We start from the raw sequence: 22,963 nt of genomic DNA, 5'->3' as shown, positions 1-22,963 counted from the left end.
CCAAGGGTTTCCAGCTAAAATTGTTTGAATTTAGCATGGGTTAAAAACTAAATTGCTTTGCTGGAAGTGCAGATGCTTGGTGCTGCAGGAGCTTGTTCCATTTCAAAAGTTGTAGTTAATTTTTTTCTATAAGCTTTTCAAACAGGCAGTGCTATGAGAGTGTCCTTTTCTTTTGGTGATGTCAAGTTACGGATCAAGATGTAATTATGGAAAAATAAAGGTTACAAGTGAAGGATCCATCATATTGCTCACAATTAGTAGAGCTTTGTGTTTGTTAGTCAAGTGCCTATCTTGATTTTTTGAAGCAAACTAACAGGAAAGTCAGCCCGGGTGTGTTCTGTGAGCCACTGGACCTCTTCTCTCTGCCTCCTGGCCTGTTAACAAGTGTTACCCAGGAGTGATTTGGGGTTTTGCTGCATCCATACCGAGCGCTGAGAAAGAAATCCTGATTTTAACACAAAATGTGTCCAAAACACAAATCCAGCGTCTGAATTCCCACCCCCTCTCACTGTGTCTGAGGTAGTTTTATACCTGCAGACCTTTGGCCACAATTAGCTATTAATTTGGATGAAATGATTGTTGACCCTGACTCTGCGTTACTATTCAGAATGAGGTCTCTAAGCCTGAATGGAATGTAGTGGAAAAAAATAGCATCCATCTTCCTGTTCAATCCCGGGTAGTAAGAAGTACAAAATAAAAAGGCAACGCTCTTTCTTTTGTCAGGTGAGCTTGGTAACAGCTGAAGCTATGTAACTGCTCGCCTTGGAATTTCAACAGTTCCATTAACAGCTGTATGACCAGCACAGCATTGCAATTGTCATGGTCTCTCGCTGCAGCTCCACAGCCTGCAGGTGTGCACCTTAGCTTTTAGACGTGAGTAACTGAACACGCATGACCAGCAGGTCCGGGGAGGGGATTCTTCCCCTCTGCTTTGCTCTCGTGACACCCCACGTCCAGCTCCGGGGCCCCCAGCATAAGGACACGGACCTGTTGGAGCGACAAGAAGCCTGTGGAGGTACTGTCTGCAAGGACATGTAGTGACAGGACAGGGGGCAATGGACCTGGACGAGCTTTAAGGTCCCTTCCACCCCAAACCGTTCTGTGAGCCCATGGCTCTAGTTCCGTGCTCAGGAGCCGCTGGTGTGTGTGGTGTTCCTCTCCCCATTTACACTTTTAGTTTTGCTCCATACGAGTATTTCGATAGATCAGAGTTATTTAACACGTTAACGGGCAGTGCTGTGCTGTCTGCTTTCCTCTGTCGCTGGTGTTGTCCCTAGACCCGGCTGCAGCAGAGCCGGGGCCATCATCAAACACCTCAGCACTTTCCGACCCGCGGGCTCGGGCGGGAGGGGCCGGGCCCGCCACCGCTCTCCTGGAGCACGGCCGCCCCCGGTGGCCGCCAGCCCGCCCGCCTCAGCCCGGGTTCGCCTCAGGAGGCACCGCCCAGCGCCGCTGCCTGCCCGGGGGGAAGCTCCGGCCGTCCCGAGGTGGCGGCGCGCCCGGTTCCTCCCGCTGCCCCCCGACAGCAAGAGCGGAGCCGCCGGGCCGTGCCAAGGGGCAGCGCCACCGGGCAGCGGGAGGGGGGGGGGGGTCATCACTATGGCAACCGGCGGCGGGAAGCCCGTGCGCCTGCGCAGGGAGGGCGCGGCCCTCACCTTGTGCGCATGCGCTGCTGCTGCTGGCGGGACGCTAACAGGAACCTTGCGCATGCGCGCCGCGCCCGTTACGGGACTGGGAACACGGTTGGCTCCCCGCGCATGCGCTGCGGCTCAGCGCCGGGGCTCCCCGCCGTGGCGCCGGGGCGCGAGGAGCGGCGGCAGCCCGTGCCGCGGCGGAGAGGTCTGCGGCGGGACGCGGCGGCGGCGGCGGGCGGAGCAGTCCTCTCAGCGGCGGCGGGTGAGCTGCGGGCGGGCGGGCGGGCGGCGTGACGTCATGACGCCGGCGCCAACAGCGCGGCGCGGCGCCACCTGCTGGCGGGGGGCTGGTGGCACCCCCGCAGGAGCGGGAGCCATGTCCCGTGCGGGGCGGGTGGCCCGGCCGCCACCGGCTCCCGTCCTGCCGGAGTGCAGCCCGAGGTGAGCCCCGGCGTGAGCCCGCAGGGGCCCGTCAGGTACCCGTCAGGTACCGCCGGCAGCAGGAGCCTCGGGGCGCTGACAGCGCGTTATGGGGGGCTCGTTGTTGCGCTGCGGCTCCTCGGTAGGGCGAAGCGCCAGCATTGATGTTAACATGGCATCAAAGCAAAAACTGAGTGATAGAGGCGAAGTTGTTCAATGGAAGGGGTGGTTGCGAGGGTGTCAGTGTAGTGTGCAATGACTGCTGGGAAGGTTCATTAAAACCTGGCACAGGTTGCCCAGAGAAGCTGTGGCTGCCCCATCCCTGGCAGTGTTCAAGGCCAGGCTGGATGGGGCTTGGAACAACCTGCTCTAGTGTGAGGTGCCCCTGCCCATGGCAGGGGGTTGGAACTGGATGAGCTTAAGCTCCCTTCCAACCCAAACCTTTCTATGATTATATGATTCCATGATCCAGTCTCGAAGCAAACTTATTTCCAGCAGTGTTACAAGGCAAAACCATTGTGAGGATCCCTTCCAACCCTGACCATTCTATGAGGAGTCTGTCAGCTGCTTCATGAAGCAACGTGGAATTTTATCTTTCTCTTCCAGGCTCATGGGCCTGAGGAGCAGCGTGTGGGGAGCCCCCCACCTTGAGAGGAAACAGTGGTGCCGGCTGGTTTACTGACAACATTTTGTCCCTGGTCCTGCAGATACACAGGTGCTTCTTTTAACTATGCTGGTTTTAAATAAAACCAAAATTACACATTTGCTGGGCAAAAACATATGTTATTTGTACTGAATAGTTTAACTCTAGTAGAGCCCAAAGACAGAAATGTTGGCTGATGTTCAGTCTGTTGGTTCTTGTGTAAACCCTCAGTTTTGATTACAGAAAGAGACCCTTGGGTGGTTGGCTTTCATATCTACTTAGAATCCTATTCTTCATCTCCCTGCTCTCCCCTTTGATTTTGCTGTTTGGATTAAAACAGTTTTCTGAAGAGGCAGAAGTCATTTTGTTGCTTTACACTACACAGATGTGTCAGAGGCAGAAACAGGAAAAAAATTTATCAGGGGCTTTATATTTGGAAGAAAATGGACCTCAAGTTCTTTTGAGCATTTGCTTTTCCCACTGGGTCAGTTTTCATTACACCTTTTTCTCTAGAAAAAGAAACTGTCAAATGGTAGAAAATAGTGATTTAAACAGGAGGTTTGACACATTATTGTACACTTGTGAAACTCAAACTATGCTTCAGGGTTCTCAGTCGTAGGCAAGGCTTTTGCCCAGAGTTTTCTCTGAAAATTGAATACAAAGAGATTGACATAATTGCCTGAGAGTTGACCTCTTGCTATTATCATAGCAGTCCATGGACGATACACATCTGCGCATCCCTGAGGTCGTTGTTTGGTACCAGAGTTTCCCAGAACACTCCAGTCAGTCTCTAGCTAACAATATGTTTGGATATTGAGAAGGTGAAAGAACTAAGGTAATAAAAGAAGATATTTTAGTAGGAAGGAATGTACAAATCTATTTTCAGAATAGTTGAACAAAGCCTGTTTATGATGGGTGCTGGAGTATAGAGAACAGATGTGACAGGATGGAAACATCATAAAGCAGCATGTCCACAAAATAGCATGTTGTGTATTTTGCTGTAGCTCTTGTATGTGGTTTTAGCTGACAGCAAGTTATTAATTGTTATAAATTAATGAAATATTAGTGTAAAAGATACATTATTAGTTCACCTGTAGAAATCCATGAGTTTGGTCACCTTTCCAATGCAAGCATCTTTCTATTTTAGAAAAGAGGGGAAATCAAGATGCTGTGTTAAATTTCACCTTACATTTGGGTTTGTGATGATAATCACAAATCAGACAATATACTGTTTGGAAAAAAATGATATCGGTAGAACTGACACACAGTGAATGTGCCCCTTAGAATAACATTGTCTTCTTGGAAGGAGATGGCCTGGATCTATAACATTGAAGTGTTCTTACTTCTCTTTATATTCACTTCTTCATTAATTACTCAGTTGATTGTCTTGCCGCAAACATCCATAACGCTTATTGCTCCATTCTTGATCCACAAAATGATAGAATTGTTTGACATGGTCAGAATTATCCATGTGGGAGTGATATTGGACACCTGAGACAAGGTCACATTGTAGTCAGTGTGGAAGAACGATGTGCTGGGTGAGGTTGTGTACTGGCGACTGAAAAGGCAGCCTGAACCAGCCCTGTTCCTCAGCCGTGTGCCGCTGCCTTGGTGTGCTGTGGACAGTGCTTCCTCTTTGGGACAAGCCATGCCATAGGTTCACTGCAACAATATCACCAGTTTTCACAAGTACCCACTACAAGAGAGATAGAACCTTTTGTATTGATATGGCTACAGACTCCCACAGGGACCTGCCATTGTTCCAACATCTGTCTGGACTCTGAACTCCTTTGTAATTGTTGTTTCTCAGGATAGATTTACCTATCCTATAAGTATGGCCTTGTCCCAAAACAGGGATTTTGTATTGAGATTTGCAGTGGTTTACCAAAAAGTGGTAAAGTGGTCTGCTTCATTCTGCCTCTCTGTCATCAGCTCTAACGGTTCCCTCCTCTGCATGACCAGACAGCTTGATCAGTGGTGGTTTGTGCCTCTTCCAACTCATTTCCTAAGTCTAAATAATAGAAAAACAAGATAGGCAGAGAGTTAATCCCTGTGGGATGCTGATAGAAATATAATGCCCTCAATGCATCAACTGGTGTTTGCAGTTGCATTTTGAAACTTACCTAGCTACATTTTAGTAATTCTAAATGTGTTATATTGATTTTGTATGCTTTTAATTAATCATTTTGTCCCTTGATACTTCTTTAATGGTTTACAAAGGGATTACACCTGTGTTCACACGTAGAGGTCTCATTAAAAACGTATTAGCTTAACACAGAAGATCTTGGGTTTCATAAAGCTGTGTTGATTAGTATTAATTTTACTATCCATCTTTACTCATCAATTCCCATATAAGCCATTTCTTTCACAGCTTGGTGGTGGTCTCAGTCTGAAAGATGGGTGTTTACTTCCCTAATTGTCCTTTTTGAAAAATCACACTGACTTCTACTTGCAAATGATCTGATTTTGTTGACAGAAACACCTTCAATAGCTGCTTTTCAGTATGCTTTGGATTGCTGTTAGATTAGACTACTACATCGTGGCATGGATATTGTAAGAATGTTTAGTATTCTCAGTATTAACAGTTCTACAGTTTGTTTTATAATGATCTAATGGCCTTGGTAGGTTTTTCTTTTTGGTTTTGATGCACACCAGAAGGTCTTTTGGAAAGTCCTTCACTTTTCTGTCCAGATAAATAATCTTAGGTAATTTTACTTCCTTCTTGTTTTAATAAAATCCGTTGCCTATATTCAGTGCTATCCCATTCCCTTACCATGCTATTATTTTATATATTTATTTTTATTATTACTCTAATTTCTTTCTCTGAAAACCAAATTAGGTTTTAAGAAGTATTGTTCTCTTGTTGGCCTCTTTTGAGATGTTTTTATTCAGTCCTTAATTCTCAATTGTATTTTTCTGTTTAAATTAGTAATTTCTTGTTGTTTTCAGTGAAATCAAATAAGCATTTTTGAAACACCAGATGCATATATTTCTGATCTGTGTGCTACTGTGTTTGCATACAAACCATGAGCATTTGCACCTGAGCAACCGTTAGTTTTTATTTTTATATCCACTTCCCCTTTATCATTCCAGAGGAGGTAGAAAGTAAAGATTTTCTCTTTCAGTGGAGTGCTTTATGAAGGTTAGTCTCTTCACTGTTTGAAAGGTAGAAGACATTTTGTCATGTAAGTAGTGATTTAAAATTCATGCCTTCAATGTGATAGATTTTTTACTGGCTATGAAATGCTTTGCCATATGTACAAGGTACTAGCAGGGGGAGGATAGTCTGGAAGAGAAATGGGAGCATGGTACTCTGATGGGATATCGGGTAATGGAAGTGGGTAGTGTCAGGTAGACATTCATACTGGTCAATGCTAAGATTGCTCCTTAGAATCTGATGATGATTTTCCAGCTATCATTTCCTTGCTTATATAGACTTGAGTTAATTTGTCATTTGCTATTTTCCACGTCTGGTTTTGTCATCCTTTTCTGGCACAGGAAGGCCGTCAGAGACCAGGACATGAGGGTTGGTACCTGACTTTGAATTCCTTTTCCATACTTACATTTGCTCTCTCCTCACAGAACAAGCACTGCTGTCCTCAGTGTACATTTATTTGCACTTCTTTAAACACAGAGACCCAGTGGTGAACAGGTCTGGTGTTGTGTCTTTGCAGAGTGGTGTTGGCGATAAAGGTATTGGTTAGTGCAGGAACCTGGAGAGAACAGGCTGTAGTGAGGAGTCTCTAAAAGTACGGAGGATAATGTGCTTTTTCAGAAGTTATACTGTTGACATCTAGGGTCTTCTCCATCAGGAACCTGTGGGGAGATTTTTTGTTACAGGATTTGGTCAGGAAGAATCCCTAGGGTTTGCCTTCTGGTGTGGTTTCCAGAACAAACACTGCAGAAATTCTTTCCCTTTGCAGTATTTGGACTGGCTTGATTGAAAGTTTTGCTACCAACCTTCAGATCTGCAGGCCACAGCTTTCACAAAGAAGGGGAGGGCAATAATACTTGCAGTGCCAACACAGCAGCGTGCATCCCATCATCCTGTCTGCTGTCACCTCTGGAATTAGCAGCCCAGGTTCATGCAGGCCGTGGCAGTTAACTAATTTCCGAAGACTGAGGTGGTATCAGTCGCTTTGATCCTGTTCTTTGACTTCCCATTACATTCTGGCCAGCCTTACAGGACTGTCAAGACCACTCCTATGTTGATCTTGCTGGTGGAGGAAGCGGGAGAAGGTGCTCCTGACAAGAAAGGTGCCACCCTTCCTGCAGCAGCCCACTGCCTGGCACACAAACACAGCCTTGCTCCGTGTTTCCTGCCTGGGGGAGACGGGTGCTGCAGACTCAGCACTAGATCTTGCTACAGCCAGTTAGGAATGCAGCTGCCTGCTGGGCTGTGTGTCCAGTGGAGATGGGGGAGAGGATTTGTCTGCAGGATGGGGTAATTTGTTCTTTCACCACAAGGAAACAGTATGTATGAAAACAAAGGTTACTTTTTGCCTTGCTTTCTAGTGTTAAATAATCCCACTTGTCCTAGCATTTCTTGTGAAACCCAGGAAGTTGCTCCCAAGGTAGCATGGCATTTCCCTCTTTTGAAGGTATGGAGTCAGGCTTTCTTTAGAGATGAGTAATTGAGGACGATATGTACTGAGGCACCAGTGAGGGGGACAAGAGGGGAGAAGATATCTGCTGCGTACAAGTTGTTGAGGCCTACCTAGCATTGATCAACAACATTCTAGCCATAATGATGACGTATTCTTGGAAGCTGAAGTGGCAGGAGAATTGTTCCTGGAACAAATAGTTTAAAACAGCAAGTGAACAGGCCCAGATGGTGTATATTTGAGAGCTCAGAAGAGAGTCAAGTTGTGGACTGTTGGTAGAAATATGCTTTCCATTGTTAAAAGAGAATCTGCTCTGAAAGGTGACAGGGTAGCAGATGTTTCACCTGTTTGGGTTTTGCTGTTTGGTGTTTTTTGTTTTGTTTTTAAGAAGGATTCTACAGTTGAACAAAGTAATTACAAGGCAGTAAGTCTTTTATATGTACCTACTAAACCGATTGAAATGATCATTAAGTTGTTTGTAGGTGTCTGTCTGCACGTATTTTTAACCTGAAAGCATCTTATCAATATGATAGCCTTGTTTCTCCAGTAGACTGCCTAGCCGTAGTCTAATGGAGTGCTTTGAATTTGTCAACAAATCAGGAAATAAAGAATGGATTAATGTAGCTTGCTCAGAAGTCCTTTGAAAAGTGGAAAAAGATAAAGAATGGTAAATGGTATCATGAATGGTAAATGATCTGAGGGAGGAAACTGGCTGAAAAGTAGCAAAGAGCATCCAGGGGTTCATTCTGAATGCACCTCAGCATGTGCCTGGTGGTCCCACTGAGCAGTGACATATCTTTTTCAGCTCCGTTGAGATCAGAGGTGGTTCTATCAAGGCTCCAAGCTGTAGGTAACATGCATCATGAGTCATGAACTTAGCATGGAGGAGCGTAAAGCAGGGCATGGAGGTGGGAAAACAGGTAAATCATATGGAACACCTTAATGATACCAGATACTGAAAGAGCCCTGGGCATCTCTGTTCAGGTAAAACCTTTTCTCAACAAGCAGATGCTTTCAAAACAAAGCAAAGAAGATGTTAGGATCTGCAAGGCCTCGATGGGGAGGGAATGTGAACAATACAAAACTACTTCAGCAGCAGTATCAGCAGTCTGCTGTCTGCAGTACTAGTCAGTGCATCTCAGAGCAATGTAGAGTGAAACGGATTCGGGGAATACTGCTGGAGATGGTTAGGGACCCGGAAGGATTCTCCTAAGAAAAGAGAAAAGACCGGGACTCTTTTAGAGCACAGACACTGGAAGATGTGATACATACAATTTAGTAAGGTACTGAGTGGTCTAAAGAGATTTGGAGCTTTTATCCTCCTTATCTCAACAGAAGACAGTCAATGAAGTTCAAAGGAAGCAAACAGGACTGATGAAAAGGAATACTTTCTTCATACTTCCTCCTGGATTTTTTTCAGTTAAACCAGAGAACTCAATTCAGTAGATCCCTGTGAGCCTAAAAATGGCAGGATCAAAAAGGTGAGGGTATTGTGTGGCCACAGGGTTATGATAATAACATTAGTGGATTTCTATAGGAATTAATTGCTGTGGTTCTGGTTTAAAGAAAGTTACCAGCAAACAAAATTAGTCCCAGTGGAAAAATCAAGGATGGACTGTTTGTAGGATGTTAGGATAACTCAGGCTGGAAGTGACTTGGGAGGTCTCTAGTCCAACATCCTGCTCAAATCAGGGTCAGCTGTGGGCTCAGACAAGGTTCCTCAGGGCTTTATCTAGTCTGTCTGACCTGCTCTGCCTTCTGAAGGGTTCTGGGCTTTCTCTGCAACAGCTGCAGTGCCGCTCATTAAGCCGAACAGATCCTCACATAGTTCAGGTACATGGATCAATGGAAGTGGCAGAACTTAGCACCATTAGAGCTGTCTCCTTCCCCCTGCAATTTGGAACTCAAGCAAAAAGAGCAGTCAGTACAGAACACTCTAAATCTAGCCTTTTCCTTCCATTTTCCAGGTTCCATCTTTCATTCTTACTGGTCCTGCTTTGTACCGTTTCACTGATCCACATTTACTTGAAGGGCACAGCTGGGCTGTAGATTTGGCATCTAAGTGGATAGGTAAGTGGTGCTGTTTATTTTATTTGACCAGCTTTGTGATTTGTTGAGTCCTAAAATCTTCCAAAATGAATTAATACTCTACTGAAAGAAGCTACTTTCCAAGCCTTTACTTTTGAAGCTCTACAAACTGGTGCCGAGGCTGACTGTTGGGTACACCAATCGCAGCAGCAGAAACACTGAGATATTGAACAGAGCAGGAGCCTGTAAATACACGTCTGGAAAGTGAGGAGTAAGATACATTCTTAGTTAGTTTTGCGTCGTTTGTATGTCTGATTTGGCCTACGTGGGGCACCAAACATTGATTGCAAATGCAAAAGTTCTGATCTGTTTCAAAGTTTAATATCAGGAACTCACCATAAATAATATGCCAGTACAAATGCATCTGTAAGAGGTATTTAAAGCCATGGAGGATGTGAGATTCTGTTTTTCTGCACATGCTGTCTCCTGCTTAGAAGAAAATGGTAAATTTACAGTGATAACTACACCAAGATTCTGTCCAGGAAAATTAAATTTATGAACTGGCTACATAAAACTTCAGTTTCCCTCTAACAGGAAATGACTCCAAGATTCACAGCAAAATCCTCTCTGGTTTGGGAGCCTGAGTTTAAAATAAATAAATCCATTAACATCTGTAATTGCTTATAGGAAAGGCTGACCCATGAAAGTGTGTAACCGGCATTCCTCAGCCTCGCATGTCTGCAGCCAAGCCATTTGAGAAAACAATCTCACATGTGTTTTTCCTGCTTTTTGAGTCTTTCTGTGCCCAGAGCTTTACTGGAGAAACTGAACCACAGCTGATGCCATTCCAAGTGAAACACTCTGGTTTAGGCTTGAAAGAAATACATTTTGGGAGCAATATAAAACGTCTGTTAAAATAGCCAGAACCAGAGTGAACTTAGGACTAGGAAGAAGAGGACAATCAAAATGTCTAAGAATAGAGATCTAGTTTTAATTTTGCCTGGGGGCTGATGGCGTTTCCATCTGGACATTGTACCCAGTGCTGTTCCAAGTAACCCCTGGTTCTGGTCCTACTGTTCTTACTGTAGCTGAAAAGATTAAGAAACTCATTTAAAAATACGATTTGTTTAGTCTGTTTACCTTGTGTATTTGACAGCAGTTTGTGAAACATGGTCAGTGCCATGGTTTATTGAGTACTCAGAAGATGAGTTCACTATTAGTGAACAGGAGAGCTAATCCCGAAGGTGACCAGCCGTGTAGGTAAGAGGAGAGAAAGGATGAACATGTTTGATAGAATTGTTCTCAGACTTGTCCCAGAAATCCTTTTGGAACGCCAGAAACTGCCTTTGCTTCTCAAAATGAGATTGGGCTCTTTAAAGCTGCAGTGCCGCAAAGCAGAATTTTACACTCTAGAATAGCTGCTTGATGTGAAGGACTTACTTTTTTCTCCCCGCTCCATTCGCTGGTCTTGTGTTATATAAATGTAGGTATGAATGTGTATAAAAAAGGGACAGTCTCAAATCGTGAGCTCCAGGACAAAAGCCTATCCAGTATCAGATATCTGTTTTGAAAGCTCTCTTCTTTCCTCATGTAGCTTGTGCATGTCTGTAGTACAATTATAGGGATGATGTTCTGGGTCAGTACATGTTTTTTCCAATCATACTATTTTATACAAATCCTTTCCTCCTTCAAAGTTTTACACCAGCCTGCCCCACACTGCATCTGCATATACCATCCTGCATAACCACCTTTTTTATGTCTTTTTTAAGGGCATTTTTAAGTGTCTTTCTGAAGCACATCATGAAGCTCCTGCGCATGCTCTGCACAAGCTGAGGTGCTTAACCTACAGCCTAGAGACCTCTGAAGAACTAACTTGTGAAAGCAGGTGGGGTCTGTGGAGAATGTGCTCTACTAAATGGCTGTGAATTAACTGTGGAAGAATGAGCTGTGGGAACAGCACAGAAGTGCCCACTCTGTCAGCCTCATTGAAGTCTGGAGAATGGACATTTCTGAGGTGGTGGAGGGGAATTGGTGAAGATAGCAGATCACAGATGATGAACTGATTCTGGTATCTCCCCCTGCCCTCCAGTCCTCACAGTGTTGTTAGGCCACAGTGTTGCTGGAATCTGCAGGCCAATGGATGAACAGGACAATGATTTTAAAGAGTTGTGGGCAAATATTTTGGGTAGAGGGAAGAAAAAAGCTGGGGATGCTGAGGTGGCGAAAAGGGCTCAGAAGAGGCCAAAGAGCACTGCAGCAGGAAGCAGATTAAGAAGAGGCAAAGCTCCTGCTAAGAGCCAAAACCATCATCACTTACCAGCTGTGAAGGAGACATACTTTCCTCAAGATTTGGGACCAAAGGAACAAAGACTGGTGCACAAAGAAGATGGTGACGCTGTGGCCTGTAATGGTGGTGAGATTGTACAAGGGAATGGAAAGACAAACCCTCTCTCTGCCAGCCAGCCAAGTGCAGTGATCAGTGAGTGCAGCCAGAGGACTCTGTCAGGTGAGTAGACCAAAACTGTTCAGATGGAAAATAGGCTGGGAGGGAAAAGACTCTGTAGAGTTCAGTGGAGGTCTTCAGAAGCCCACCTGGAGGGGACATACAGGAGCACTGATCAAAGCAGGCTTGCTTGTGTTCCCATCTGCACAAGTCCTCTGGACTTGCTCCAACAGGTCTACATCCTTATGTTGGGAGCCCCAGAGCTGAACGCAGTACTCCAGGTCTGGTGTCATGAGAGTGGAGTAGAGGGGGAAATCCCCTCCCTTGACCTGCTGGTCACACTGCTTGTGATACAGCCCAGCATGTGGGATTTCTGGGCCTTCCTCTAAAAGGAATGTGGCGATATCTAGTCTCCACTGTAGCACAGAAGCCCTATACTGTTACTGTGGTTATCAAGTATAAACTCATGTAACAGCAAAACAAATTGTTCACTTCATCCTTTAAGAATGGCTGCTGCAAAACAGCCTGGTTTAGGCTGCTGTTGAGGAAGGCTTCCCAGCAGCTCTCTGGGCAGCTTGGCTTTGTGTTTAAAACTGACTAGTAAAGCTCTGGTGCTTTCCCTCCCTATAGTAAATACTCTGCGTGGCTGTTCCCAGACTACGTTATCCTTCCATCCTGCTACACAGCCAGGGACCTGCTCTTCACCCACCTCAAAGATACTGACACTCGCAGGGTCAAAGATGCGGGTAGCAGAGCTGGTAGTGGAGAGAATGCAGCAGTTCAAGAGAGTGGCACCTGAGCAGCTAAAACACAGCGCAGATGATAGTTTGCCAAAGTTTGTAGCCAATGGAGATTTCCCAGACGAAAGCAAGGAGCAGAACTCACCAGAGAATGGTATGTTTCTCCTGTTAGCTCTGGTACATGCAGAAAGAGTGCTGTGGGCTGGTGAGCATGGTTGCATGAGAAGCAGTCCCGATTCCTGGGCTTTGTTCCCAGCCAGCCTAAGGGCTCAGTGTGCAGCACTGAATAAATCACTCCAGACTGCTGAGAAATCTTGCTTTCTCTATTGTTAAAGGGCTATCCATACTTTTCTCCCAGCTCTTCTCTGAGGCTGAATTAACCTCATTTTAGATTCCAGAGGGATAACTGTCTTCTTGAAAACAGGTTGAATTCTAACAGGATCAGTGAACTTTGTCATCCTTCCCTTAGGACAGCATTAGGCAGCTGTTAGGTAAATATGACTCTTAGGTAGCCCCCATCTTTGGTAGATCTCCAAGCACTCTGTAAGGTAATATGTTCTGTGCAGATGAACTGAATTCACAGCAATTTTACTCTTGTTTCATTCTTTATAAGTCAAGGCTCTGTAGGTTCTGTATGGACAATCTGCTGTGTTTTAATATGTAATGTATAAGATGCCATATTGTCCCCAGAAACTTTAGCCAAAACTTGCCTTTCACTTGGCTCTGATATGTGATGTTCTGTGAACAAGTTGCCACCTCCTGCTCTTTGGCTAGTGCAGTCCCATAGCATTTATAAAGGGCATTTTGTACATGTCTTTGACAGATCAGGTGTGAAGATGCAAGAGAAAGATGGCAATTAATTTTTATGTGTCTAGTGTAATAAACTAATAATGAACATCAGTTTAATACATTAATAAGTATAACAGCTTCTTGCCTTTCATACAGGATTCTCATTTTTCTCTCTAAGATTATCTCCCTTCTTTCCCAGATACCCACCATCTTCTCTCCGTGGAACATGACGGTGCTCTGGCTTTGGCTCTTCAGCAGGAAACCAAAGAGGAAGCCCTGGCAAGCTTGGAAGATGCAGGCTTGTTTTTTTGTCAGATCTGCCAGAAGGATCTCTCAGCCATGAACACAACACGACGAGAGCAGCATGTTAACAGGTGAAAGACGAGCATGATGTGTCCTTTCCACATCCTTTCCCCCTTAGCCTCACAGACTGCTCACGCAGCTTAGCCATTAAAGAACATGGTAGCAGAGGAATCTGCAGAGTGGAATTGACCTTTATGGCTTGAATTAACAAGTCGTTTTGATCTCAAAGCAGAGAATGATTGTCTTGCCCTGCAGGGCTTCTGCATGTGTGTTGTAAGGCCAGTGCTGCTTTCATTGGTAGTGTGGCAGAGGAGCTGCAACTGTGAATAAAAATTAATGCGGACCCACTGCTGCAGATTTGGAGATCTACTGATTTCAGCCAACAAAGTAACATTTGCTTTATTTTGCTAATGGTTCCTATAAGGACAGCTAGTATGTCACTATGTTTGCTGAGGGAAAGGTAATGCTGTTCAGAAAGATGGCTAAATTAAAATTAGTGCCCTAATTTAACAGTTTCCTTAGTGGTAAATATCAAGAACTGTTAATATATTATGTACAGATAGCTCTTTGTAAAACAGAAGTCTGTGCTCCTCTGTTGAGAGAGTATCAGAAATGGCACATTTGAATTATTGTAATTTCTTAATTTGAGCTCCTCCAGAAGCAAGAGGGATTTAATTTGTCCAATCCTATATCACATTATTAGGTGGCTCACATTCATGAGGATTGTCTGCACCTGCAGCTTTAGAGGTGTTATCGCTCTTTCTGTCTTCAGGTATTTACTGCTGCTTGAGAGGACAGAGCTTGTAAAACAGTGACAGTGTGTCAGAAATACTTTTTGGAAATTAGGTCTGCTTTCTGAACTATTAAGTAGGTATGATGAGATTATAAAGTTATATTAGCCATGGATTTTTTGATAGCAGCCTTCATCACAAGAGGTAAAGCTGTAGGTGGATAGATGCACTGGCAAACCAGTAATCACCAGTCCTGGTGCATCAGATGAATGGTCTCTTAACACAGCCCTGTGTGTGTAGGTGGTGTGTGTCATTACCTAAGCAGAGAGTGATTTTTATAATAGGCACTGAAGATCCAGGAGTTCACACCCTGAATGTCTTTGGAGACATAGTTTTGGCCTTACCAGAAATTATTAGAAGTTCATCGTCCTACACTCTTGAGTGTTAATTTCAGCTGCTCCCTTTTGCATGACATAAAACACTTTCCTTGTCAAGTGAGATATCCAACTTGAAAACATGTGTGTTCTTGACACCGCATGTGGTCATGCCTACAGAAGTAGTAAGAAGGACAAGAAGTCCTATTTCGGGTGAGGAAGACTGATTTCTCTGGTAGGCGATTCTTTTTTTAACAGTGGTTTTTAAGTTAGCTGAAATGTTAACATGAATGCAGAAAGAAGGATTAGGTGATGGACACACGATGAAGTTAAAGAAGGTTATTACCTTCACTTGCTTTGAGCACCATGTTTTTAATGTGGCTCTGAGGCCATAATCTCTATATAACTTCTACATGTTATGTTCATCACAGTGGTAAACACTTAATTCTTGTTTCTTTAAGGGATATTTCTGACTATTACAGATACTGGAGATGATTGTGCTTCCTTTTCTTTAATATGGTTTAAATCTTAGCATGGACAGTTTTAAAGTCTTCAGAGGTAAGTTTTACCATCATCTCACAGGTGTCTGGATGAGATGGAAGAAGCACAGATGTCATCCTCCAGCAAACCACTGGTCCCTGAATGTCCCATCTGCGGGAAGCAGTTCCAAACCCCACAGAGCCGGGTCAGTCACCTGAAACACTGTGCTGTCGAGATGGATGTTCCCCCTAAGATGCTGCTTCAGGCAGTGCATTTGCAGGTTTCCACCCTTGGTGAGGCACCTCTTCAGTGTCCCAGGTAAGCTGGTAAAAATTAAAGATGCTGGTTACTTTTTTTGGCCTGAGAGACACTGAACCTGTGCTCCTCAGGATGAACAGTAGAAGCAAGGCAGACTTCCACACTGGGTGGGCTCCAAGTCCAAAGAAGGTCAAGTGGAGTCATGACCCAGTACCACATGAGGAGAATGTGGTAGGTAGTTGGAGAAATCATCTTGCTTTCCTTTAGAAGTAGCCAGGTGGTGAGTGACTGTAAATGTCAGCAGGCAGGAGCAAGATGGGGAGTAAATGATCTTACGCTGGTTTGTCAGAATTATTTGTGCTCTGTGAGGAGGTTATGGCAGTAAAGTTGAATGGTGTATTTGAGCTTTTTAAGCAAACCACACAGTGCAAGCATGCAGTCTCCTGAGCATCTGTCGTGCCAATGCCTCAGCTATTAGGCTTGTGGCTCTACTGGATGTATGTGCTTTACACGCCAAGCCAAAGAGGAACCAGACATGGTGTTTTGAAATGTGCTCAGTACAGAGCTGCATCTGCTCTCTTGGATTTGATCAGAATCCAATCAGAGTGGTGTCTGGCTGAATTTGTAGAAGGGCTCCTAAGTCCCTTTGTGCTGAGGAAGGACCATTGCCTGTGGAAGCAGAAGAGTGGGAAAGCATTTTTCTGGTGATCTTGGTTTTGCCCTACTTCAACTTTTTTCCCCTTTGGTACAAAAAAACATTCAAGGTAGAGATAGCAGATGCTTATATCAGTGCTGTGGGCTTGTGCTTACCTGTTCAGAATAAGACTTTCTCTATATTGCTTTTAAGTTCCATGGATGAGAAGAAATCCTTTGCTTGCTCTACAGAAGAAGGTACTGAATAGATTTTCATTATCCTTGATATGGGAGTCTCTCTGAGGAAGTAGAGCAGCTGGTCTGGAGTGCTCAGTATTTCTTGTCTCGGATCCAGTCACGTTAACTTGGGCTTCCTGCTGCATTCCTGTATTTCAGCAATCAACCAAGCAGGTCAAAGCGAAAAGGCTCCTCCGTAGAGGCCTCGAAGAAAACACAGAAGAGGGCCAAAATGGAGACTAAGGATGAAGATTTGCTGGTTGCTATGGCAATGTCACGCTCTCTGTTGGAGCAAGAAAAGCAGGAACAAGCAAAATCAGTGACAAACGTGAAAGCAGTGGCTGCTTTGCCAATCAAATGGAAGCCAGGATCAGGTATGTGTTAAAGTGAGTTAGCATCAAAGCCTGTGTTAGTGGAGGAGGAACGTAGCACAGGCTGCTCTTCCTATATCTATGGGGTATAGGAGGGATGGCAGCCCTGTTTCTGTTTTATTTAAGCTGTCAAAGCTTCAACAATATGTAGTATCCACACACAGTCAAGAAAGGCTGCAAGATGTCCATGGGTTTTAGTGAAATCCCTTAGGAATATCATGCTTTTTTTTCACTGTTTGATTATTTTGAATCTATAAAATACTCTTAAGATAAGCCCTTGGTTTTTGTAAACCATGGAAGTGAAAAAGAATAACATGAAAAGATTATTGTTTTTTCTCCCACAGTAGATTTTTTTCCTATTCATCCGGCCACAACCTGGATAATGCAGCTATTTCAGCCTTATCTCTTGTTTTCTTTCCATAGTGGACATATGTGTATACTACATGTATTAGCATGTGCTTCACTGCTCCAGTGTGCAGAAAGCTTTAGAAAGGAAGACAGCTGCTAGGGGAGAGCACCAAGTGCTGCATGCTGGGGAGACTTCACTCTTCATGACCCTGCTCAGGTCTCTTCCTGCCTAAAAGTACTTCCAGTTGGATTTGGAGATGGGCATTAGCAAGGCAAAGGTAGTAAGACACAGGATTTCTGAACGAAGGCTGCTCATTGTTTGTGTGAGCTGTGGTTTGATATCATCAGTACAGGAGAACGGCATCCTTCATGGATTTGTTGGTGGGTTTCTCTCCCTTTACTGCAAAGCACTGCCATACAGGCACCGTGCCATGGGGCTGGGAGGTAGACTGCATGGATATCGATTGTTTCCGTAATGATCAGATTTTGTAGAGATCTGACAGCTCCCAGCAGTGTGAACAGTGGCAGCAGAGCAGTGTGAGCAGGAGTCAGTCTTTCTGGAGTTATTTCTCCTACAAGGATGATGTGAGGCTTCAGATTACCTGCAGAAATCCAAGAGTTGCGTTCAGTTTATAGCTGTCTTTTGGTCATCACTGACTACAGTGCTTGAAGGAGCTGCATGCTGAGCTCCTCTGCCCTCTGTGTTCAGCTGTTTATTTATTTGAGTTCGTCTTCCTTTTCTTTTTAAAGAGAAAAAACGGCGTAAAAGAGGCCCAACTGCACCTCCACCATTACTGCTTCAGGACCCGGAGAAGGCCCGCAAAAGGATCGAAGAGCGAGTAGCTATGCTGCTTGCAGAAGAGGTGGAATTCCCTCCCACGCCTCAGCTTCCCACTAGTAGGATTTTGGAGAATGAGTCTGGGAAAGCAACCTGGCTTTTGCCATTGTCCAAAGCCAAGGAGTGCTTTTTGTGGAATATCAGTGCTCTGACAGGACCTTATGACCCTGAATCATTCTATACTGCTGCATTAACCCCTCCAATTGTACCTTGGAAGCCTGTGCAGGTGGGATGCTCTTTTGTCCTTGCTCTGATGTTTGTGTGCCTTAGTTCACTTGCCCTTTAACCCATCTGTTTCCTCATTTGGTATTTAAACACGTTATCCCCTGCCTCTGCATGCCCAGTGCTTGTGCTCTGTTGTCCCCTGGTCTTACACAGTTAGGTTTTATGATCCTGAACTTTCATTTCTCCCTTTTGGAGAGGAGGCTGAAGCTCACATTACCACATTATTCTTTGAGTTTTCAGAAAATAGAACTGATGGTAATGGAGAGTTCTGAGTAAAGGGACCCCATCCTGCTCATCTTGCCACTAGTTTGTCCATGTTTACAGCAGCCTGATCCTTGTTTTCCTTCCTGGCACTTTTCTCTGATTGGTTCTAGTATGAGCTTTGCCAGTGTGTTGCACTCAGCAAGGATCTGGATGAAAAGTTTAAACTGAAGACTGGTGCTGGTCTTGTACAGAGGAGGAGGTGGGAGCTCCTAGAGTTGTAAAGTGAAGCATTTACACTTCACATTTCTTTGTGCATCCCACTGCTCTTGGTGCATTCGAGCTTTGATCCAGTTCTAAGTTCCACTGTTTTGTTCTTTCTCACCTAGATCACCCACCTCTTTCAATGCTCTGTGTTCTTATTAAAAGTGCCTACAGAAATAGACAAAGTTCTTTTAGTCTCTCATATTATCACATACTTGCTTTCCAAGAAGAAGGATATCACTTCTCTTTCTTCCCTCATTCTTTCCTTGAAGAATTATTTGGTGCTTCTGTTCAAAAGCAACTGTGCATATATAGGTGCTTTATTTAATACTTCTGCCCTAGTCAAAGCCTCTTGTTCAAGCCAAAAACTGCAAGAGAAGTTTAAAAATAAAAAGAAAGCAAGCCTTTAGAATCATGGCAAGAGTGTGTTTTCCGTCTTGATTCTTTCCACTCACAGAAATGGCTAAACCATTTTTACCTAGAAATAAACAAACAAAACTATTTTTATTGGGAAACAGAGACCAAACCTGGAAAATATCAGCTCCAGGGTGAAAGTTTGATTTAGTTACATGTAACTGCAAAACCATTTCAGAACTCAGAACAGAAGCACCTGGAGAGCTTCAGCTGTGACTGTTGCCAGGTGCTCCATCTATAATGAAATATATACGTGTTGGAGTGGAAGCATTTCCACCATCCTTTCTAGCCCTGCTTGGCAGCTGCCTGCACAGACATGTTCCTAGAGAAAACCACCTTTTCTGCATTTTCTGTTGTAGTTTCCTTTCTTCTTTTCAGAGCTGTCTTATCTCTGGAGAGTCCTTCATAAAACTGCAGAGGGTTTCTGCCTTGGAAGCCCCTGTATCTGGGGAATGCTCTGTAATCCTCTGCTAGATGTTTCAAAAGCATGAAGTAGAGACTGTACTCTAAGCTCTGCAAATGCAGATACATAAAATCAGACCTAATTTAATGGCATCTTTTTTTCCTTTCTCTTTTGATCAGAATCATAAGCCCGAGAACCTTTTGCCATCGGTGGGATCTGATCAGCCAAAAGTATCCCAGCAAATTCAGCCTGACCTCAGTTCTCATGAGCCCACTTGCACAGAGGTTGGAGGCCAAACTTCTGACGAATTCAAGTCAGGCTCTGAAGGAGATGGGCAGTTTTTATCTCACAGCCAGAAGGATGCTCAGACCCTGCAGGACCTCGTTGAGTTGGCCACGGAAGGACTTACCCTTACTCAGTGGAATCTTGATGTTGGCCACGTTCAGGAAATGGCCAACCAGGTTCAGGAAGCGGCTCAGCCAGGTAAGTTCTGGCAGCTTTGCCAGCCCTGTCCCTCGTCCCTCAGCTACACAGAGCCAGACCTAACGCCATGCTAAGTTAGGAGAGCCATGACAGCACCCACAGGATGTTGATGTTGATCCAAGGGGTGATAATGTGGGGGGACATTCTTCTGCAGTAAGCCTTAGATACAATCAAGCTGATATTTCTGAAATGATTCGTAAGTCCTGGCATCTGAGAGAGCTCCTGGACAGCAGATACTAAATTTTATTTTAAAATTCCCTTAAAGATATCAAACTATTTTCTGCCAGGATGGAGCTTGGACATGTTCAACAGCTGGGACAAAATCCTTATCCTTACTTTTTGGGCACTGTTTTGTGCACTGTCTTTTCAGGTCCTGAGACAACTGGATGAGAGAGATGTGCAAGAGGGATGATTTTATGTTGGTACATCAATTACACAAACCTGAACTTTATCTTGTACAGGGTTGAAAAAATATAATACCTAGAATTCCTCTATGGGCAGCTCTCTAATGTCCCCAGTCATAGTTGTATGTGGCACACAACTGTGCGTTTCAAAGTCAATGTTATCCCTTAAAATGGCCTAGCTGTTCAGCAGAATTATGGAATCACAGAATGGTTTGGATTGGAAGGGACCTTAAAGCTCATCCAGTTCCAACCTCCTGCCATGGGCAGGGACACCTTCCACTAGACCAAGTTGCTCCAAGCCCCATCCAACCTGGCCTTGAACACTTCCAGGGATGGGGCAGCCACAGCTTCTCTGGGCAACCTGTGCCAGCACCTCACCATCCTCACAGGGAACAACTTCTTCCTTATACCTAATCTGCATTTCCCCTCTGTCTGTTTAAAGCCAGTCCCCCTTGTCCTGTCACTACAGGCCCTTGTAAAAAGTCCCTCTCCAGGTTTCTTGTTGGCCCCTTCAGGGACTGGAAGTGGCTCTAAGGTCTCCCTGGATGCACCAGAGCCCATTTCTGAAGGCATGAATTCTTTCTGTTGCTCTGCATTCTTTTCTGTGCATTCTGTAGAGTACCACAGAGCTCAGGCTGTGCAAAACTGATTTCAGTGTCTGCCTCTGAGGACTAGAGCCCACAGCATTTTTCTAGGTTGACATGCAGATCCAAAATACATTCTGCCTGTCTGCTGGGATGAAACCATGGCATGTCCCATCCTGCTCCGTGTTGTAGTTTTTTCCCAGTGGAGGAAAACTGAGATGTGAAAGCAGGGAAACATGTACTTCCCAGTTTTTCCACCTGGATGATTATGACACGCAGATCTGCAGTAGGTTGGTGCTGCTCATGGCTGAATGGTACTCAGGTACCCACAGCCTGTCATAGCCCTGAGCCAAACCCTCCAGTAAGGGCACAAGGGAGAGGATGAGCCTTCAGCTCAGTCAGGTTATAGCAGCTGTGTAGGGAGCTGTCATGGCAGGGATCCTGTTAGGAGTCCTTACATCGCTCTGTTTCACAGAGAAGTTGTATGTGATTTGTGATGTGCATTTTCTTCTTTGAGGAAAAGAAGTGACTTCCAGTGATATTCCACACAGTGGCTTCGTGCCCCCATCCAAAGAGAAGAGCCTTCTGACGAGCAGCTGTAAAAAAGTAAGGATAACTCTTTTTTCCCCCACTATTTTGTAATTGTTTATCACTGTAAAAAAGAAACTATTGCATTTGTGCAATTCAGAGAAGTATGGAGTAATTCTCACTCCTTTCCATAGAAACAAAGAGGTGCTTACGGTTCACAGTTACCCAGGGATCATCATGGACACAGGTGGGATCAGCACACATTGGTATTATTTCATTGATGCCCACAAGCAGGCCTGTGGATTTTTCAGTACTTGTCCTACCCGATGAGAGAAGTGATTTAAAATGGCCAAACTATGCATAGTTTATATAAAGAGAACCAGGTTAAAGTGTTACGTTACTGTGCTATTTGGGGGTAGGAACTAGGGATGCAGCTGCACGATGTTAGGCAGGACTCTGCTTTAATGCCCAGGCTGTCCAAGAGCGTTGGTTGCAGCCCAGGAGAGACAGAGCTTCCCATTGCTTCCTCCAGGCTCACACACCTACTTTGTGTGGTTCTGAATGGAACTCTTCCTCCTCCATCACCTTCCTCTCCATGCCATGCTTTGCAACGGGCAAGAGAATTCTTGCAACGACTGACTGACCTGCACTACATTCTGTCATCTGGCATAAAAGCCTGACAGATCATGTGCAATGCTGTGAGGTCCATGGAAAATTAGCATTTTTTTGCTGCTAATATGAGTTTTTTAAAAGGTTTGGTATAGAAAATCTTCAATTGTGGGAACACAAATCAGAGGAACTATCTTGAAAATCAGTGTGACTGATTTTCTGTGGTGACTAAGTGAAGAATACAGGCTACTAAGCCACAGATGATGTTTTTATCAAGCTAGTAGCATTCTGTAGATCACACCTTGCCCCAGATGCACCAGTGGATATGTAATCCCCCATGGATGTATAATCAGTTTTCAATTGAAGTGCATATAAAACCAAATTAATTCATTTTCTTACCAAGGTCATCCATTTTATCTGGTGAAACTTATTATCTTTGGTTTGATAATAAATAATCATGCCATGAGAGCTGGAGCTTTTGGTACTGAGGGAATTTGGATGCTCTGAGAACACGCTTTCATATTGTACTTACAGAATTAAGATGCTTTTTAAAGGAGACAATTCTTTGAGGTGGGAATCAGTATCAAATTTGAGCATCCCTGAGACTCTAGATATTCCTTGGGAGTATTTAAAAAAAAAAAAGTCTTATTTTATAAGCTTCTGAGTCTGTTAAACCAGAGGTCTTTAGAACACAGAAACTGATACTGTTGCTGAAACTCAGTTGCTACCAGCAAAACCAGTATGATCATTTTGTTTTCAGATTTAGTTTGATTCCACGATAGTTCTCCTGAGCAAGTGAAGCATTGCTGAAGAGTTGGACTGCCAGTGGGAGAGATTTGTGCTTCATATGAGCACAGAGTGTAACCATGTAGAGCAAATAGAGCATTGCATTGGTAGCACATCCTCCCACCCATGCTTAAGACCCTTGTCACATCTGTGGAGTCCAGCCTAGCAGGCCACCTCAGTAGGAGAGA

The 22,963-nt window shown here is 44.4% G+C and overlaps 1 protein-coding gene across 3 annotated transcripts in view; it reads left to right on the top strand.

The window, feature by feature from the left end:
* The first annotated feature begins 1,718 nt into the window (after window positions 1-1,718).
* The window catches only part of SLX4 (SLX4 structure-specific endonuclease subunit), a 31,896-nt gene continuing 10,651 nt past the window's right edge, over window positions 1,719-22,963 (top strand). Inside the window, exons 1-11 of one of the 3 annotated variants that reach the window (XM_030484797.1) lie at window positions 1,719-1,896; window positions 2,661-2,769; window positions 9,269-9,371; window positions 11,099-11,835; window positions 12,403-12,666; window positions 13,501-13,675; window positions 15,292-15,507; window positions 16,477-16,691; window positions 17,787-18,100; window positions 19,561-19,864; window positions 21,370-21,458. In XM_030484797.1, the coding sequence (XP_030340657.1) occupies window positions 11,466-11,835; window positions 12,403-12,666; window positions 13,501-13,675; window positions 15,292-15,507; window positions 16,477-16,691; window positions 17,787-18,100; window positions 19,561-19,864; window positions 21,370-21,458 (1,947 nt within the window). In that variant the 5' untranslated portion in view covers window positions 1,719-1,896; window positions 2,661-2,769; window positions 9,269-9,371; window positions 11,099-11,465. Of the gene's footprint in view, window positions 1,897-2,660; window positions 2,770-9,249; window positions 9,372-11,098; window positions 11,836-12,402; window positions 12,667-13,500; window positions 13,676-15,291; window positions 15,508-16,476; window positions 16,692-17,786; window positions 18,101-19,560; window positions 19,865-21,369; window positions 21,459-22,963 lie in introns of those variants that run through there. The other 2 variants (XM_030484798.2, XM_030484799.2) reach the window with 2 other exon arrangements.

The sequence above is a fragment of the Strigops habroptila genome, chromosome 4 (assembly GCF_004027225.2).
Source record: "Strigops habroptila isolate Jane chromosome 4, bStrHab1.2.pri, whole genome shotgun sequence".
NCBI classification, from domain to species: Eukaryota; Metazoa; Chordata; class Aves; order Psittaciformes; family Psittacidae; genus Strigops; species Strigops habroptila.
This window is presented reverse-complemented; position numbering and strand designations above follow the sequence as displayed.